Source organism: Zootoca vivipara, chromosome Z1 (assembly GCF_965207765.1).
Source record: "Zootoca vivipara chromosome Z1, rZooViv2.hap1.1, whole genome shotgun sequence".
Lineage (NCBI taxonomy): Eukaryota > Metazoa > Chordata > Lepidosauria > Squamata > Lacertidae > Zootoca > Zootoca vivipara.
The window spans coordinates 15,432,408-15,451,477 of NC_142583.1; the positions used below are offsets into that span (position 1 = coordinate 15,432,408).

Below are 19,070 nucleotides of genomic sequence, written 5' to 3' on the forward strand. Positions count from 1 at the left end.
TGGCTATTGGAGGCCCCTCCCCTGGGTGGTGTTGCATGCAATGCTCCAGACAATAGTCTGAGCCAAACGTGATGCATCTCTGGTGCCAACTGATGGAGGGGTCCTGGCGCGCCAGCCAGCTCATGCCCATGACGATGGGGGGGGGGTCTGAGATGGTGGTGACGTTGAAGGCCAGTGTCTCTGAGTGTCGCCCCACCGTCATTCTCATGGGGGGGGGTCTGGTGGGTGATGGCCCCTCCCAGCAACTCCCTGCCGTCAATGGTGGAGACGTGCAGGGGAAAATCCAGCTGCAGAAGTTGGATCTGGTGCGCTTCTGCAAAGTTTCTCGAAAAGAAGTTGGCCGACGCCCCCGAATCGATTAACGCGAGGACCGTCAGGGGATACCCATTAGGGAGCGTTAGCGTCACTTCTAGAACCACCCCTGCTCTGGGGGGGTGGTGGGCTGGCGCTGCTCCTCGCTGTGCGGGCGGGTGGGTTGGGGCTGTTGTGTGCTGACTGCGCCTGGCTGCTGCCCCTTGTCTCCTGCAGCCAGGCTGTCTCGTTTCCCTGCTGTGGTGCTGCGTCAGTGGGGGAGGGCACAACCGTTCCCGCCTTTCCTTGCCATTCCCTGCGATGTGGGCAGTCTCTGACGAGATGCTGAGGGGAGTTGCAGAGAAAGCAATTCCCGCCTCTTCCCTCCTTGCGTCTTGACGCCGCTGGGGTTTGAAAAGCCCCCCCCCCCGCGCGCTATCAATTTGCATGGGTTCCTGGTCTTGGCTGGCCCCTGGCATGGCGTGAGATGGCTGTTGGGGGAGTGGCTTCTCCTGCGACCGTGGGAACCAAGCCCGCTTTGCGCGCGTTGCTTGCTTGTCGTTCCACCGGGATTCCTGTCTCACCCCCACCGCCAGAGCCGCTTTGCTCAGCTGATCCATATTACTGGGCTTTGGACCTCTCGAGAGCTCATCTTTCACATCCTCATTCAACCTCAGGTAGAACGCCGCTTCCATCGGAGGCGAGTGCAGTTCCCACCCCAGTCTGTGCACCAGCATGGTGAATCTCGCCCAATATTCGCGAACTGTCATTGTTCTTTGTCTTAAATTATGCAGTTCCTCTTTGGTCTGGTCCATATGGCTATCGGACGCATACATAGTTTTTAAAGCCTCTAAAAATAGTTTGACATTCTTCATGCAAGGATTTTTTGTCGCGATTAACGGTCTGAGCCACTCCCTGGCTGCCCCGGTAAGGTGTTCCACAATAAACGCTACCCTGTGCCCATCATCAGGGAACTCATCATGGTGCAGCTCAAGAGCATACACGATCTCAGTCTCAAAGCCATGATATTCCCTCGGGTCTCCATTGAACTTGCTTACTAGGGTCCCTGCTCTCCTTCCTGGCAGCACTTGGAGTTGGGCTCCCCCTCCTCCCTTGTTTCTCTCTGCATCCAACTTGTTTTGGAGGTCCACGGCTACCGCCCTTAACTGCTGCTCTTTGTCCTGAAGAGCTCTCACCTGTTCAGCAAGGTTGTGCCTGTCCTCTTTAATTTTCTCCGTTTCTTGCTTCGCCGCCTTTAATTTCCCCTGTGCCTGCAACGCCAGTTCCTGCAGGTCCTGCTGGGCTTTCTCCGCGATCTGCCGCCATGTCTCCGCTTCTGGCGCGCTCATCCCGGCAACTCCAAAGTAGCCCAAAAAAGATTCGGAGGTTGCTGTCACAGTGGTTGGATGGGACTACTTCAGAGTAACGACTCTCCACCGCTCTGCATTTTATCTTTTTATTGGTGCTGCGTATTTACAGTGCTAAAGGTAGAGCTATTTACAGAGACACATCTTTTCAGCTTTCATCAGAACCTCCGAATGGCTTTTGGCGCGTCTTGCGCCAGCATAACAACTTGGGGAGCCCCATCCTCTTCCCCCGACGCTTTCTGCGAAGTTCCGGAGTTGGGGGGATGGGTCTGCCCCCCCTCTTTCCTCCTTCCTGTCCCACCTGGGACGCTGGCTCTTCTACCCTGCCAGAGCCTTGGATCCCACTTCCTGTTTCCCCACTGGAGCTGGAGCTCTCCCTGCTCTCAGTCGTGCTCTGGGCTGGGCTGGAACTCAGGAGGGGAGGGGCTTCGCGATACCCCTTGCCCCTCACACCATCAATTAAAAGAAAATCCTATATGTAAATATATACATTTTTTCACATATTGGAAGTATGTAAGCTAACAATGAATCTAGATGAATGAATCTAATTTTAAAAACCTAACTGTTGTATCCAATGTTGTGCCAGCATGGTTCCACATGGAACTTTTGTTTACTCTCCACCCCCCACGTACCCCCTACATCTTCTTCAGAGGGTCCCCAAACCCTTAGGAGCAGCCTTTGAGGGAAAGCGAGAGGCTGGATGGGACAGAAAGCGGAAGCTCTGTTGCACAAAAATATGTTGCACCAGTAGGGTTGCAGTGTTACAGTGTTACACATGGGCCTAAAGTTTGCATGGATAAAACTTTGTACTGTTTAAAAACAAACAAACAACAAACAAACCCTGCATACTGGTGTTCAGATAGGCCATGCTCAGGAAAGGAGAACATACCATCCTATCACATACAGGCAGAAGAGGACATCCATTAAGAAGACTTTCTATTCTATTTGAATGTTTAATTGCTGTTGGCACTCATAAATGGTTTGGTAAGACTACTCTTACATTTTTTTTCATAAATCAAGGATACAATGATTATGAAATTCATAGAAATAAATTAGCAGTAAACAGTAATTAAGTAGGTAAAATACTTGGTGACTAATTTTTGCATGGGCACAAGACAAGTGATGTGCTAGCATGCACTGTACTTGATCCATTACTGTAAGACTAAATGGGGCACTCTGTAGTGCTAAAAATATCTTCCTCCAAATCCCAAGGGAAACTATAAGATGAAGGATAAGAAAAAAGTATTTTGAATACACACTTCACATCCAAAAACTAAGAGAGAAAAGTGGATGCCTACCCATTTGCTATCAGCAACTATTCTGCCACTTTATCTTGCTTTGTGGTAAGCTCAACTCTGAGGAGTTTCACTTCAGAGTATAGATGTGGCCTCCCTGAATGGTGCATGCCATGCAGAAGGCTAAGCTAGAAATCTTTTCCATTACACAAAGCTCCCTGTACAAAGAAGCCTAAATGTGTCCAGAAGCATTCAGTCATGAGAGCACCCACTTGTAGTCTGAAGGGGTACTGGTTTACCACTTTAGTAAGAAGCATGCCTTAAGTTCCAACAGCTTTTAACTGCAGAGATTTACAGTGGTACCTCGGTTTAAGTACACAATTGGTTCCGGAAGTCTGTATTTAACCTGAAGCGAACTTTCCCATTGAAAGTAATGGAAAGTGGATTAATCCGTTCCAGACAGTAACCTGAAGCGAACTTTCCCATTGAAAGTAATGGAAAGTGGATTAATCCGTTCCAGATGGGTCCGCGGAGTACTTAAACTGAAAGTACTCAAATCGAAGTGTACTTAAACCAAGGTATGACTGTACTACAATAAGCAGCACCTGAGTCCTGTAGAGCAAAAAATCCTGGGTAACTGTGAGGAGGGACAGCACCAAAGGTTCTACATATAAAGGACATACCAAAGTCTGTAAGTACACAATTTCAATTTAAGAACTAATTTATCCAAAGCAATTTATAAGCCACAAACATTGCTAGATACAGTAAAAAAAACAATAGCACCCTGAACAATTTGGTATCATCAGCAAATCTGGCTACTTCACTGCTCACTTCTAACTCCAAGCAATTTATGAACAAATTGCTGGAACTCACCATGAATGCCTTTCTCTTTCTCTTAGAATGGCAATGGCACCCACTAAAGAGGTGCCGGAACTGAGTTCTGGAGAGTTCCCCCTGAAAAAAAAGCCCTGCATTTCCAGCCCTCAGGTATGGAAGCTGATATTACGGTATGGACAAGTTACATATTTTTGTTAAAAGATCAGCCATTTCACTTTTGAAATCTTTAAAAACTCTAAGATGGATGTAATCTGGACCCTGTTATTTGTCAGTTTTTATTCAGTCAATAAGGCCTAGGATTTTGTCTTGTCATGACTACCGGTAATTGTCTTAGTTCCTCAAACTCTCTTCCTGTGAAAGGCAAGGGGATCTCGCTGTGAAGACAGATGTAAATAATTCATTCAGTGCAATATTATATTCCACTTTTATCACACCTTTGGCTCTATTGTAGTTCAAAGGTCCACAAATAAAATTACATGGCATCCAAAATTATTCAGGAAGCATTTCCTAACCTTGTCCTTGCTACTGTCTTTTGTCATGCCAGGGGACAGCTTCCACCAAAATCCTGAGGTAGGGAAATGGAGTGGAAGTGAACAACTGGAAGTTGCTCAGTCTATGATAGAAAGAGTTTTATGTAGTACACAAACTAGCAAACAAAAAGGTGATGGCATTTTACACAAGATATTCAAAATCAGTTTTGCAAAGTCATTTATCTTCCAAATGTCAACTCAGAACGGCTGTTCCTTTAATTTTAGTATGTGTACATATGACGGCAGCATTAGAATATTAAGTCAAGCTTAATTGGAGATGAAGAATAAGAATATTGTTAGGCTTCACTAGACTAACATCTCAGTTTAATCCAGGCATAGGCAAACTCGGCCCTCCAGATGTTTTGGGACTACAACTCCCATCATCCCTGACCACTGGTCCGGTCAGCTAGGGATGATGGGAGTTGTAGTCCCAAAACATCTGGAGGGCCGAGTTTGCCTATGCCCACCGAGCCTAGGGCTTGCTGATCGGAAGGTCGGCAGTTTAAATCCCTACAATGGGGTGAGCTCCTGTTGCTCAGTCCCAGCTCCCGCCAACCTAGCAGTTTGAAAGCATGCCAAAGTGCAAGTAGATAAATAGGTATCGCTCTGGCAGGAAGGTAAACGGCTTTTCTGTGCGCTGCTTTGGTTTTTCCAGAAGCGGCATAGTCATGCTGGCCACATGACCTGGAAAAACTGTCTGCAGACAAACGTCGGCTCCCTCAGCCAGTAAAGCAAGATGAGCGCTGTAACCGCAGTGCCGTTCGCAACTGGACTTAACTGTCAGGGGTCCTTTACCTTTTACTTTTACTATTTTGCTTAGCTCTTTCCTAATGCAACACAACATCAATGTAGGAAAATAGATTAGAAGCCGGTACAAAACACTTAACTTCATAAAAAAAAATCTGGTATACTACTTTAACTTTGGGTATATGAAGGGTCCTGTCACATGGTTTAAAAGAAAATACTATTATTTTTTTCTACTGTCCACTGGATCTTACCAACATAAAAAAACTTCAATAGCTGGAATGAAGACTCAATCATTGCATCAGGAAAATAACATTTTTATTTTTGCTTACTTCATTGTTCCAGCTGTTGAAACCAGCAGCTGCATCAACTTGTGCCAAAAGCCCAACAGATCAAGAATGTGGGTCAGGTTTTGACCTACGGCATGGATGGCTTATTGGCTTAGTGCCAAATTTATCATTAAAGGTCTGGATTTCCTTGAACACTTCTCTAATGAAGTTATATTTTGTTAAATATGGTGCATGCTATATTTAATACCCAAATTACATATTTCAGCTAGATAAGAGATTATTTATCCATTTTTGTTAAGTTCTCATGTTTAGGGGGAAACTCTTTGTATACAAATAACTGGCACATGTAACTGTTGAAGCTCCTGTTTTGAATTTAGTACATCCCTTTATTATTGCCCTTACTGTCCATTTCATTGCATTTTTATTTGGCATGCTATTGTCAGATGACTGTTAAATTAATCAACTGAAATGATATAGCCTTATGTCATTTGAAGATTACTTTAAACCGATATCCATATTAAGTGTCAATTAATCAATCTTTATTGCGGTCAAAGACCAGACAACAAAAATAACATCAACAACAGCATCAAGGGGCAGACGCGGTAGACAAAATAGAAAAATCCCTATATACTTATTTACATTAAGTATTAAGTATACCATCCTAGATATATCTGTAATATCATGCTAAAACATAGGTTGTTGTTCACACTGTTACTATCAGTTACCTCAAAGCTGCCTTAAAAAAAAGAGATGCAATCAACTAAGTCTTACTCAGAGAAGACCTGTGCAAATTAATGAACCTAAGTTAGCCACTCACCTAAGCTAGCACTTAATAACACTCAGTGTTTTCAGAAAGCAGACTATGATAAAGACAATGAATTAAAAGATCACAGAAGAAGCTGAACAACTTAATGCAGTTCTCATTCCAAAAAATGGCTGCTGCATGTGTTCCTTATGTTGCCAGGAGATTAGCACAGTAATGCTGCTGCACATGCAAGTTTGCCATTATAATTACTGCTGTGCATATGACAGGAATGTTGCGATAGCTGATGAAATACTTTCATTTCCAGTACACCTCAAAGACTCAAATGAATTAGTCTAAAAGCATTTCCTTCAGGACCAATGACATAATGATGCTCACAATCAAGAATATATTCAGAACACATACACACAAATATAATCAAGATGTTTTTACTCCCATTCTAGTGTTCTGTCCCAGTTAAAATCAGGCGGCTGACTCGTGCAATGAACACAACTTCCAAGTAAGAAGACGGGCACCCACACTGTACTACTTGTTTACACTTCACTTCTCCTAACATGGGACTAGCTAGGAGCCTGCTTCGTAGCTCACATTGCTCTGCACATCAATCTCCAACACTGGAATATTAAACAGTGATATAGTGACTGTATGCATGGTCCACATTCATTCTCCCAAGTCTTGCCTTTAAATTATTACAGACGGGACGGAGGGAAAACAAACCAGAGAGCAGTTACAGATAGTTATCTACACTTTTATCAGAGAGCACATGCAAAAAGTTTGAGACTGGAACACTGGTATACCTAGCCCTGACGTTGTACCAAGGCACAGAGTTCCCAGTGAATGAACCAGACCCCTTAAAAATCAAGGATCTTGAAGAGCAAGCTGAGTCCCCTGAATCCAATGCTGAGGATTCTTCTGAGGTGCTCTCTGGGCTGGTACCATGAGACTGGACCTCTGCCTCCTTGTTCTTGATTCTAATCTCCCTGCATTGCAGCCTAGAAGAGCTTCCTGAAATATTGACCTTGGGCTGTTGGACCTAGGCTGATTCTCAGTGCCTGAACCTGGTTTGTTTGGACATTGCTGCATTTAAAACGCTTGTGCATTTGTGAGTACCTTTGGTGAAAGGCTGAATTCTCCTGTAACTACCGTGTTTCCCCCTTTTTAATACGTAGCCATAAAGTAAGCCATGGCAGCATTTTTTAGGAGTTGCTATATCTAAGACACCCCCCCAAAATAAGACATACCTCTCATACCGTGTACAGCGAGACCGCCGAGCGCCCCAGCCAGCCAGCGGGGCCTGGAACCAGCTGCTGCAGTGGCAAGCCACCTGCCGGAACAGGCGGCTGCAGAGTGGAGCGCTCCGCAGCGCCGAGCGTTCAGAGCGCCCAGCAGTGCCGGGCGGACCGCCCAGCCAGCGGCCTGGCCTCTTCCTGGCCCAGCCGAGGAGGCCTGCCGCCCCACCGCCGGAACAGGCGGCTGCAGAGTGGAGCGCTCCGCAGCGCCGAGCGCTCGGAACGTCCAGCAGCACCGGGCGGAGTGCCCAGCCAGAGCGGCGAGGCAGAGCGCATGGCCCAAGGCAGAGCAGCGGCGGGAGCCCCGCTGGCCCTGCCAGGGTGACGGGCGGCGGCGGGAGCCCTGCTGGCCCCTTCCGCGCCGCCGGAACGTTGTGGGCCGCATGGCCCAAGTCAGAGCGGCGGCAGGAGCCCCGCTGGCCCTGCCAGGGTGACGGGCGGCGGCGGGAGCCCTGCTGGCCCCTTCCGCGCCGCCGGAACGTTGTGGGCCGCATGGCCCAAGGCAGAGCGGCGGCGGCGGGAGGCCCGCGGGTTCTTCCGCGGCGGCGGGGCGCAGACAGCGGCGGAAGCGCTGCTGGCCCCTTCCGCCCCGCTGGAGCGGCGTGGGCTGCATGGCCCGCCGTCGGAATGTTGTGGGCAGGGAAGCGGGAGGCAGGCACGCGGGCTGAGCGATGGGCCCGTTGCTGCACTCGGCGGGGCCGGTAGTGAGCTCAACGCTGGCCTGCGCCAGGGGATCCGGCTCAGTCCGTTGCCGGCGCACGGCGCCTCGTCATGGCCGGGATCTGGGTCATGGTTAGGTGAGTGCCCTCCCCTCCCATAGCGGCGCCTGGGACGAGGCTGCCTCTGAGCATGCACAGAGAGACACCCCCTTCACATCCCCCCCGCCAGTCCAGTGCCGGGGAAAAGGCGTCTTGGAAAGCCGGGGTGGGTTTATAGCTGGGGATGGGGTGGTCTCTGAGCATGCACAAAGTGCCTCCCTCACCGCTGCCTTTGCTCTTTTTTCCTTGTCTCTTTTTAAAAGAAGTTGCTCCCCAGTGTGGGTCCATAATAAAAATTGTAATAAAAAATTAAGACATCCCCTGAAAATAAGACACCTTGTGTTTTTTTTGAGGAAAAAAAGTTATAAGACGGTGTCTTAAAAAAGGGGAAACACAGTAGGACACTAGGCCCTAAAGGAATCTCCCGCATAACAAACACGTTTAGAAGACCTGCAGGAAGTGTTTAGTGAGTTAAGCAGTCTATTAATTGACTGTTTAGTGGTAAATTATTCAATCATCTACGAAAAAACAACATACAGTACTTTAATTTCTATAAGTCTTATGAAAAAACAACTGTGGTTACAGTAGAATGCAGTAAGTGCTGAGAATCGAGTGTCCATAAGCAACAAATGTTTACCATTACCACATGGCACTATTGGCATAATAATGAATCACATGACTTTCATTTTTAGGTCTGAGGAATTAAATTAGATAGCCAGCATTAAAATTGAGCCAGGCTCAACAGAAAGTAAATTAGCCCCATCAACTGGGACATGAAATTAAGCTCTGAATTCCTTAGAAATATTATCCAAATAGCTGATTATGAACTGCTAATCAATTGCATTTAACTTTGCCATTCACAGTTGGAACAAGTGATAGTATTGTTAAGAATTCTTTCTCAATTAAAGCAATCAGCAACTACTAAAATGCAGATGTTTTACAGCCCAGAACCCTCTCAACTAAAATGTGAAAAATGGATTGCTCCTAGTTATGTTTCTTTACCACATACAGACAATGACCATTTTGTGCATGTTCAAAGCACACACACATCGTCACAAACCCAGAAGTGGCAGGAAAAGGGGACAGAACAGTGTGAGCTTACACACACTGCTGTCACACACATTGACCCAGAATGCAACCCCCACACAAATTGGGACTTGCCTGTATATGGTTCCGATGCTCATTTTATGTGCATACACATTTCCTTTGTACCACACTACCATGTCTTACCAATGTATATACATTTCTTTGTGACATCCTTTATCAGACATTTCTGTCCATATAATTTACTTTTTTAACCACCTAACTTATATGCCTGCCTTTTCCTGTAATACAATTCTTTCATGTTCATCTTTAACAGACATAATTCACGGTAAGCCAGAAAGTCTGGAACATGCAAAGTAACAATATAGGAGAGTGCCTCTGATTATGTGCGGAAGGCATGCCTCTCCTTAAAGAGTATACAGAACAGTAATCTAACAGTGTGACAAAATAGCAGTAATCTAACAGTGTGACAAAACTCTCTGCTTCAGCAAGCTCAGAGTACTACCGGTATATAGTACAACAAGGTAAAGTTCCACACATGTAGTAGGCATGTTACCTTATCCTAAGGAATAAGGAATCAAAAAGAGTTTCAGCCCTCACAACTTCCTCAAACCTTCACAAACCTTATCCCCAATACTGTACATTTTATTTGTTATCAAGATCCTGCAAATAGGTAGAGAGTGGCAAAGGAGTGGGGTAGTTGGGGACAGGGAGAGAAACCATAGTCAAGCCAAAACAAAAGCACCACGTGCTGCGATTCTCCTTATCCCAAATACTTCTTGTGAAAATGCTGACCCCCAATTTCATTATCTGTACATGAAGTAGAAAGTTGGGGTGTTTGTTTAAAGACTGGTTCTCACCAACAATTAAAATTAGTTGAGAACTTGAATCTTCATGCCACTGGCAATGCTAATGCCATTAACCAGTGTTGGTCAAAAGTATGCCAACATTTTTATGGCTGACAAACTATTTTTGCTCAAGTTACAGGTAGGTAGCCGTGTTGGTCTGGAGTAGTCGAAATAAAATAAAAAATTCCTTCCAGCAGCACCTTAGAGACCAACTATATTTGTCATTGGTATGAGCTTTCGTGTGCATGCACACTTCTTCAGATACCCAGTTCATGTGCCCAGGCGCATCCTTTACCTGAAGCATGAATAGGACATCATCATCTGGACCTAAAGGCAGGATGACCTTGAAAAATTCCCTCTGGATTTCAACAGTTTTCAGTCATCAACAGCCTGACCCTGGGCCAGTGCCTGCAGAATGCTTGCTTCTAGGACGCTACTGTGCAGCTACACTGAACATGTAAGAACCATCTTATGAAATAAACTCACTGGTGTTTACATGTATCTGCATGTTTCTGACTTCCACCAAGAACATGCCACTGTCCTTGCTTACAAGACGTCTCCTTTTTAAAACTACTTACAACAGGTAACATAACAGAAATACAAACACAAGGACCACCAGATGCAAGCTCTATTCTCATATTAATTCTAGCAACATAAAATCCAAAAAAAACCAGCGAGAACATCAGGAACTCATTCACCCACTCATCTTCCAAAATGCAATGACTGCCTGTTTTTTACATAAGAAAAAGTGGACAGTCACTTACATAGATGAATAAAAGGACAGAAATCTGATATCAGAACTGTCAACATTCAGAAAGCAGTGGAAGATTGTCTCAATCCCTCAGGCTACTTCGCCACCAACACGAACATTACCATTCTTAGTAGCACCTTAGAGACCTACTAAGTTTGTTCTGGGTATAAGCTTTTGCGTGCATGCACACTTCTTCAGATACCTGAAGAATCTGAAGTATCTAAAGAAGTGTGCATGCACACGAAAGCTTATACCAGAACAAACTTAGTTGTCTCTAAGGTGCTACTGGACAATTTTTTATTTATTTCGACTGCGTCAGACCAACACGGCTACCTACCTGAATCTATTATCATTCTCTTTCAATAAACTGCAAAGGGAAACTGTGAAATTACTAAACTGAATCAAAGAATTTTATAGTTGGAAGTGACAACTGCAGGAATCTTTTGCCCAACATGGGGATTGAACCCCCGACTCTGATATTAAGAGTCTCATGCTATACCAACTGAGCTATGTTTATTTATTGTTACATTTAATAAACCAACTTTTCTTCAAGGAGATCAAAGTGTACATGGCTCCTCAATATTTTATCCGCATAACAACATTGTGGTATCTGAAGAAGTGTGCATGCACACGAAAGCTCATGACAATGACAAACTTAGTTGGTCTCTAAGGTGCTACTGGAAGGAATTTTTTATTGTGAATTAAGTTAGAGTGAGATTGGCTGACCCAAGGTCACTGAGTGTGAATTTGAACCTAGCCCAAATATGACACATTAACCACCACAACATATTGGCTCTCCACCTGCAGCTTCCACTCTCCTCTTATGTGCAAAGGAAGGGCAGAACAGAGAGAAAGCAAGTCAGCCAAGTCTTGCTATGGCCCATTTCCAGTCTAAATTACACTTCAGAATTATTGGCTGCACCTGGACATATAGGGATCAAAATTTCATTGTCCTTGGGAAAGGGAACATGGTAAGTCAGGCCACAGTTATATTAGGACCACAGGCTCAGCAAAAGGAAATTTATAAAAACAAACACATCTTAGCAGGTTGCTAAGTAGAGAACTAAGAATTTTATCAAGAGATAAAAATTATGGAAGGAGCCAACACAGCATACATTTGCAGGAAAGACATAGAAACACTTTAACTTCACTAGAAAACTCCCTCACTTGCCCAAAATTAGAATGGAAACCAGACAACATGCCAAAGATACTGTAAACTGTTGAAGAGTGGAAGAGGAGCAGCATTAGCAGCAAGATGATACAAGAGCTAAACGTCAGGGCCACTTTCTAGAGACAGGCAAGCACAGTAATGCTACCTAAAGTGTCCAACTACAACATTAACAGAAGATACTGATAAACAGTAGCTACAATATGAATGCAAGACCAACTGTCATTTTAAGCATCTGTATTTGTTCCAGCTTTGCAGACTATTCTGTTACAAGTTAATTTAATTGTTTAAAAGGCAGTCAGGACAAACCCATGGTTTCTTTTTTGAAATATACTTATTTGGGATTAATTAAAACCAAACTGAAACATACAAACTACAGTACACATTTCACTGTCCATGTAATCTGTAACTAATGACAAGATATCATTGTTGTCTCTTCAGTTTGCCACAAGCACTATTAAACTACCTCACTGGCAGCTCTCTCAAAACTTTTCAGAATATGGCCAAAACAGAATGCAGGCAAAACTTCAAATGATGGTGCCCGGCTGAAACATATTGATTTCCTTCTAATATAGTATTAACTATAATATAGTATTAACTATATTATTATTAACAGCACTTGGATATACATGAACTACTACCAAAATCCTGATCAGACAATTGTGTAAAGGGAGACTTTACCATGATGACATAACTATACACATTGTTTCTTCTGGCTATTGCAGTCTTTCACTGTTACAATATATGAATAGACTCACATTAAAAATACAATAAATAAATAAATCTACTCACAGTGTGTTAATGAAATTGACATGTTGCCTTCCCAGAACCCTAATGCCTGAAAGTTTCCCAGAGCTTGTAGGTCCAGAGGACAACTCAATTGCCCAAACCACTGTCTCTTTCTCCTCTTAGGGAAGCAGAATGCTCACATGTCCAGTTGCCTTGATAACCAAGCCCATGCATCCCTCTTCACTGGAGCTAAAGGCTCCACTGGATTGCATCCTGGTTGACATAAGAACCAAGACCCTGCTACCTTACCAACATTCCAACAGTTCATCAATGATCTTTCCTGTAGCCTTTCAATGACTGATCTCACCCTCACTTCCCACTCGCTTTGGTGAAGTATGTGACATCCCAACAGCACACAGACTTTTGCAGAGGGGGGGGGGGGACTCTACAAAAATAAGCAGGAAGATTCATTGTTCCCCTTTCCAAAATTATCTGCAACTGATCAGAAACTTTGGGAAGAGTACCTGTCATTGGCAAGGCTGTGAAGAGATCTGTGGAGCCACAATATATGATTCAAGAACATCTACATTCAGCAATTACTTCCTTAGATGTGACAACATATAAAGCATTTCTAAACATATCCCATCGGCATCTGAAAAGATTATATTGACTTTGTGCAAACAGCTATTTTACAATCAGCAAGAACTAGAAATAATTTTATGTAACAGCCTGTCAACCAAGCAATGCTTGAGCTATGCCACATTTCTGAAAAAAATAGAACAAGAGTTCTTAAAAGTTATATAAACAGTCTTCTCTGTCCTTTAAACTTTAGAGAGATTTTCCACTAGCTTTAAGGGTCATAAGCGTCCTATCTCAAAAAAAATTATACTGGCATCCCACAACACTCTTGAAAATGAAAGTAAGGCTGCAGATACAAGAGTAAAACAAGAGTGCAATCCTTAAGCAACAAAGCAAGATGAATCACTGTGACAATAACATCTGAAACCTTTTGCTTGCTCAAAGCCAATAAGATAATAGGTGGGAGAAAGAGCAATGGGAAGAACGCAGAAGAAAACCTGATGAAGGCCTATTTTAAAAAGAATAACATCTTACCTTCAAACGTTTGACTACTTCATCATTCGTTATTTTATCTGTGATCTCCTTAACTCCAGGAGGGTAGAAGATGATTTTGCCGTCGTTAGGAGGCTTTGGTTGGGTGGATGGAAAATCCATCCTAGTGCTGCTGGTTATAAAGTTTCCTTCTTCACAGTCCTCTACCGGCCCCTATCGGTCAGAAAACAAAAGTTCAGCGGAATAGAGGCGACTTTCCGAACCTTTCCCCCCCCCTTCCCTCCCCCATTTCTAAACCTCGATTCAAAAGAAGGCCCCTGTGTTTCGCAGCGGCGAGGCCCAGGGCTTAAAGTCCGCCCGACCGGGGTCTCCCCAGATCACCCACGCCAGGCCCAGCCCGGCGCTCTCCCTCCTGACTCCTTTCCCTCCCCCTTTCATTGGGCGGCTGCTCCGAAGCCCAACACGATTAGTTTGGCTGCCTCGCGGTTCACAATGAAATGTTAACATCTTTTTTAAAAAACAAAAAAATAAAGAAAAGATGGAAAGATCGCCTCCCGCGCCCGGGCGAGAAACGGGTCTGCGGAAAGGAGAGAGAAATAGAGCCAATCCCGAGACAGGCACTTCCACCGAAGCCAGGAGGCGAGGCCTAAACTGTTAGGCCTCAAAACTATCAGGAGACAGGGAAGCCGACCGGAGGAGGGGAGGAGGAAAGGGAGTCAGGCGGAGGGGGCACCCCGAAACCAACGCAGACCCAGCCGGCCACCCCATATCCCCCCGCCCAGCCAAATCTTAAAACTCTTCCCCTCCCTGCCCGGGCCTGGTCTCCCCGCCTCAGGGACGGCGCCGCTTCCCCCAAGGGAGGGCGCAGGCCACTCTCCATCCACTTCTCTCAACTTCCACCTCAGGACCCCCTCCTGCAGCCCCTCGCCTCGTGTGAATGCCCTGCTCCGGCCCAGATGGTCTTCCCGGCTGGTCGAAACCCGCCACGCCGGCGGGGAGAGCCGGTGAGGAAGACGGTGAGTAAACGGCAGCAGCGGCAGCAACAAGAGACCCGGACCCCAGGGGCGGCCGCCTCGCCCGCCCGCCTTTTTTTTTTTTTTACCTCATGCAGCTCCGGAAGGTGCAACATCGAGCGGCCTCCGGGGGCGGCTGGAGCCGTGGAGGGAGGTGCGGGAAGGGGCTGCCGCTCTCGCTCCGAAGACGACGACGACCGGCGCCCTGCCTCGGCGACTCGCTCGCCTTCCCTCCCCCCACCGCGGCGGCGGCGGCCTCAGTCCCGGCGGCGGCTGCTCAGGCTCTCAGGGAAGGAGGGCTCCGGCAGAGCGTGCGCCTTGCTCGGCCGCCTCGCCCGCGGGGAAGCAGCGCCGCTCCCTGGCCGGCCCGAGGAAGAGCAGCCCAGGTGGAGGAGGAGAGTCGGCGGCCGCCTCCGTCCCCACTATGCCGGCTTCTCCGAAAGCCGCCTCGCGTTTCCGCAGAGCTTGAGGGGGCCCAAAGGCGTGCGGCTCTACCTGTACCTACCAGCCGAAGTCCCATCCCGACGACCGGTTTGCCCTCACGGGTCTCGTCGGCCGCTCTCGGGTCGTGCGCGCGCGCTCTGGCGCCGAGGAGGACTGAGGCAACTCGTTTGGCGCCAAAACCAGGCGCTGCCGTGAGGCGGCCCGCAGCCCTGTCGGAATAGATTGAGGAGCCAATTGCGCCTCTCTTTTTAGACATATATAAATTTATTTGGTTTTCAGATTAAAGTCTTACAATCACATATCCAACATACTAGATTCCAAATAATATCCTCCTCCATTTTGTGGGTCCTAGACTCCTATTGTTAATCCTTTCCTCTCACATCTTTTATGATCCAAATCTTTGACACCTCTCCTTATGTCCAAAATTCACCATTAAACTATAAGTGTTCCAATCCCACTAACGGTTTTACCTGTTTACAATGCTTTTAAGATTAATTATAAACTTTCCCCATTCCTTATTAAAATTTTGTTTCTTGTAAAATTTGTTGCTTTTTCAACTCTTTTCTTTCTCTTTCGATATGCATTTTGTTGGATGAAAAAGCCCCTCATCACTGCTTTACTTGCATCCCTAACCACTTTCAAGTTTGTCTCCTGATTCAAATTAATTTCAAAAAAAAATGCTCCTCTTTTTAAAATTTTGGCCTTCCTGATTTTTTATTCTTCTGGTCATTTTTGCCATTTCGGCATTATCCATCAACTTGATCTGCCATTCTTCTCTGGTTGGGTCTTTATCTTCTTTATCTTCGAAACGATTCACCAGAACATCAGGAACTCATTTACCCACTCATCTTATAAATATAAATAAATAAATTTTTATTTATACCCCGCCCTCCCCAGTCAAAAACTGCAATGCTCGTCTTTTTTTTAACGTAAGCTCAGGTTTGTGTGTTTTAAAAAAACACTACCACCAGGGCTCATATTGGCTTTCATATTAAATAACTACCCCTTAAAATATTTTCCCTTCCCGCTATCTTATGAAATCTAAGGAGATAACCACATTGGGGAGGGAGAAATGTAACTTCCTCCATTTGTTTTGCAGCACAATTTTGTGTCATTCCACATGTAACTGACCAGCCTGCAGTTTATCTCTTATTCAGGTTCTGATTTTAAAATATGGTTTTCACACGTGTTGTTTTTTTCTTGCAGTAATTCTGTTGAACGTTCATAGTACCATATACACTCCTTGCGGAAAATAAATCCAATCTGCCTATTACTTGTTTTCTGTTTGCCAGGAACAGCTTTGGAAATGACAATCTCTTGACAGGAAGAGAAACAGCTGCAACTGCAACTGTGGGATGTGTGTATGTGAAGTTCCTTCTTCATTCTTAAACTGATTCAAAATCTAATTGGCAAGTCAAAGAGAAGATTGATTATGTGAATCTGTTTGATTAAAAAATGTTTTTGGTGTGGATTAGTACATTATTTGTCCATGAATGATTTATAAGCTGGTGATGAGGGGAAACAAGAATGGATTAATACTGCTGTTGAATTTTTGTATTTAATGAGTGAAAGAGTTTATTAGTTCAACTGAATATTAATTCATTTTATGGATTATAATTAAAATGTACAAGAATGCCACTTATTCCATTCCTTTGCTCTATTTTGAAGCAGGACAGTCAGCAGACCAGAATGAATAATCCCAATGCCTACAAATAAATTAGGATTTTGAAAGGAAACTCTGTTGTTGGTTATTTAATCCTTATATATTTAATCAATTTATAGACTGCTTAATATAAAAATAACTAAGTGGTTTACAAAGCAAACAGCATAAAGTCACACAGCTAAAATACATACTGGCCTAGTTTACATGGCACACTAAACCAAACTATAGTTAAGTGTTACAGGTAGGTAGCTGTGTTGGTCTGATGCAGTCAAAACAAAATAAAAAAATCCTTCCAGTAGCACCTTAGAGACCAACTAAGTTTGTCATAGGTATGAGCTTTCGTGTGCAGGCACACTTCTTCAGATACACTGGGTCTGGTGACTTCTGTTTCAGTGTATCTGAAGAAGTGTGCATGCACACAAAAGCTCATACCTATGACAAACTTAGTTGGTCTCTAAGGTGCTACTGGAAGGATTTTTTTATTTTGTTATAGTTAAGTGTGAATGAGGAAGCAAAGGGGTACTCAGGAAACAAAACTTGACTGCTTTGTTCCTTTTCTGTTTTTGCTGCTGTATTGCTACCCAAAGCTAAGTCATGGTTTGGCTTAGTGAGATCTCCAAACCAAAGCTTTTTTCCTCCAAACAAACCTTAAGAAGTTAGCCAAGGACAAACCATGGCTACAGTTTGTGATTTGTTTGGAGCAAGACATACCATGAGCCCAGATTCAGTTGCAATGCTAAGCCAAACCATGACTTAATGCTGTGTAGTATAGTAGTAGCAGGACTGAGGAAGGAGCAAAGTATGCAACATTTTTGCTTTGAATACTTGGGCACTTCTTCATTCGTGCTAAGTAAGACATAGGTTAGCTTACTATTATAGGCCACAGTTAATCTCACAATAAAAACCCTGAAACAAAATACTATGCAGTGCAACCTAAACAATAATAGGAAATGCCTAAACAACTAAATTTTTAATTGGCACCATAGTTGACACCTCTCAAACTGAACAGAGGAGGATGTTCCAGAGGTTTAGTGCTATTGCGGGGGGGGGGGATCAAATTACCGCGTTGTCAATGTTGACCTTTAAAGCCCTAAACGGCCTTGGTCCTGTATACCTGAAGGAGTATCTCCACTCACATCGTTCAGCCTGGACACAGGTCCAGTTCTGAGGACTTTCTGGCAGTTCCCTCACTGCAAGAAGTGAAGTTACAGGGGACCAGGAAAAGGGCCTTCTTGGTAGTGACACCCACAGTCATATGTCAAGGAAATAAACAATTATCTGACTTTTAGAAGACATCTGAAGGCAACCCTATATAGGGAAGTTTTAAACGTTTGATGTTTTCCGGATTTGTGGCAGGTTTACTCATTAGCCTTTTCTTCTCCCAAAGACTTTGGGGCAAAATCCTAAAAAAAGTGAACAACCGTATCTAGGCGAACCCAAACATCTCTCACCACCAAAGGAACGCAAACAAACAAACAAACAGCAGAGAACCTACACAAGCAACGCTGACAAAACAAAAAAACCCACATACATTAAGCAAAATGGAAACATCATCACCTGACCCCACCCTCCCCCATCTACCTCTTTCCCCCTTTCTTCCCAATGTCTCAATAAATAAAACTGATTTGTAAAGATGTTACGAGAGACATTGCATATATTTTTGTAAATCAAGAAAATCTTTAATAATAATAATAAAACAATGCATATTTTCACTTCATCAAATCTGGCCCTCTTTGAAAAAAAGTTTGGACACCACTGAAGCTACCGGTATGAGATTGCATTCTGCTGAAGACTGCTAAAAGAAGTCAAACCAGTTGTTATGTAAATGTCCCTGCCTAGTCTCGTTTAAGTATCTCTTTGCATATCTAAAGAGTACAGGTAACTGGTTCTCCCAAAAGCCAGGAGATAAGGGGGGGCACCCTCACTCACTTGGATGGAGTTGGTAGACTCCAGTTTGCCAGGTAGAGCAATACCCCAATCCCTGACCCCACAGAGTCTTTTGGGGGGGGGGGTGCAGGAGGAGGAGAAGTCATTGCAGAAGCAGAAGTCATTGTGCAGATGCAATAATGCTTCTGAATAGTTGGAAACCACAGGAGGGGAGAGTGCTGTTGTGCTCAAATCCTGAATGCTGGTTTCCCGCAGGCTACTATGAGAGTAGGATACAGTACTTTCCCCCTCCTGAAAGCAGCCAGGTGTGAGGCCTAGGCCGCCCTGCCTCGCTGCGCCTGTGCCCGC

The 19,070-nt window shown here is 44.8% G+C and overlaps 1 protein-coding gene across 1 annotated transcript in view; it reads right to left on the bottom strand.

Annotated features, from left to right (window-relative positions):
• The window catches only part of PDS5A (PDS5 cohesin associated factor A), a 63,399-nt gene extending 48,321 nt beyond the window's left edge, over positions 1–15,078 (bottom strand). Inside the window, 2 exon segments of the mRNA XM_035111916.3 lie at positions 13,758–13,928; positions 14,818–15,078. Of these exon segments, the coding sequence (XP_034967807.2) occupies positions 13,758–13,928; positions 14,818–14,844 (198 nt within the window). The 5' untranslated portion in view covers positions 14,845–15,078.
• Between the last annotated feature and the right edge of the window lie 3,992 nt (positions 15,079–19,070).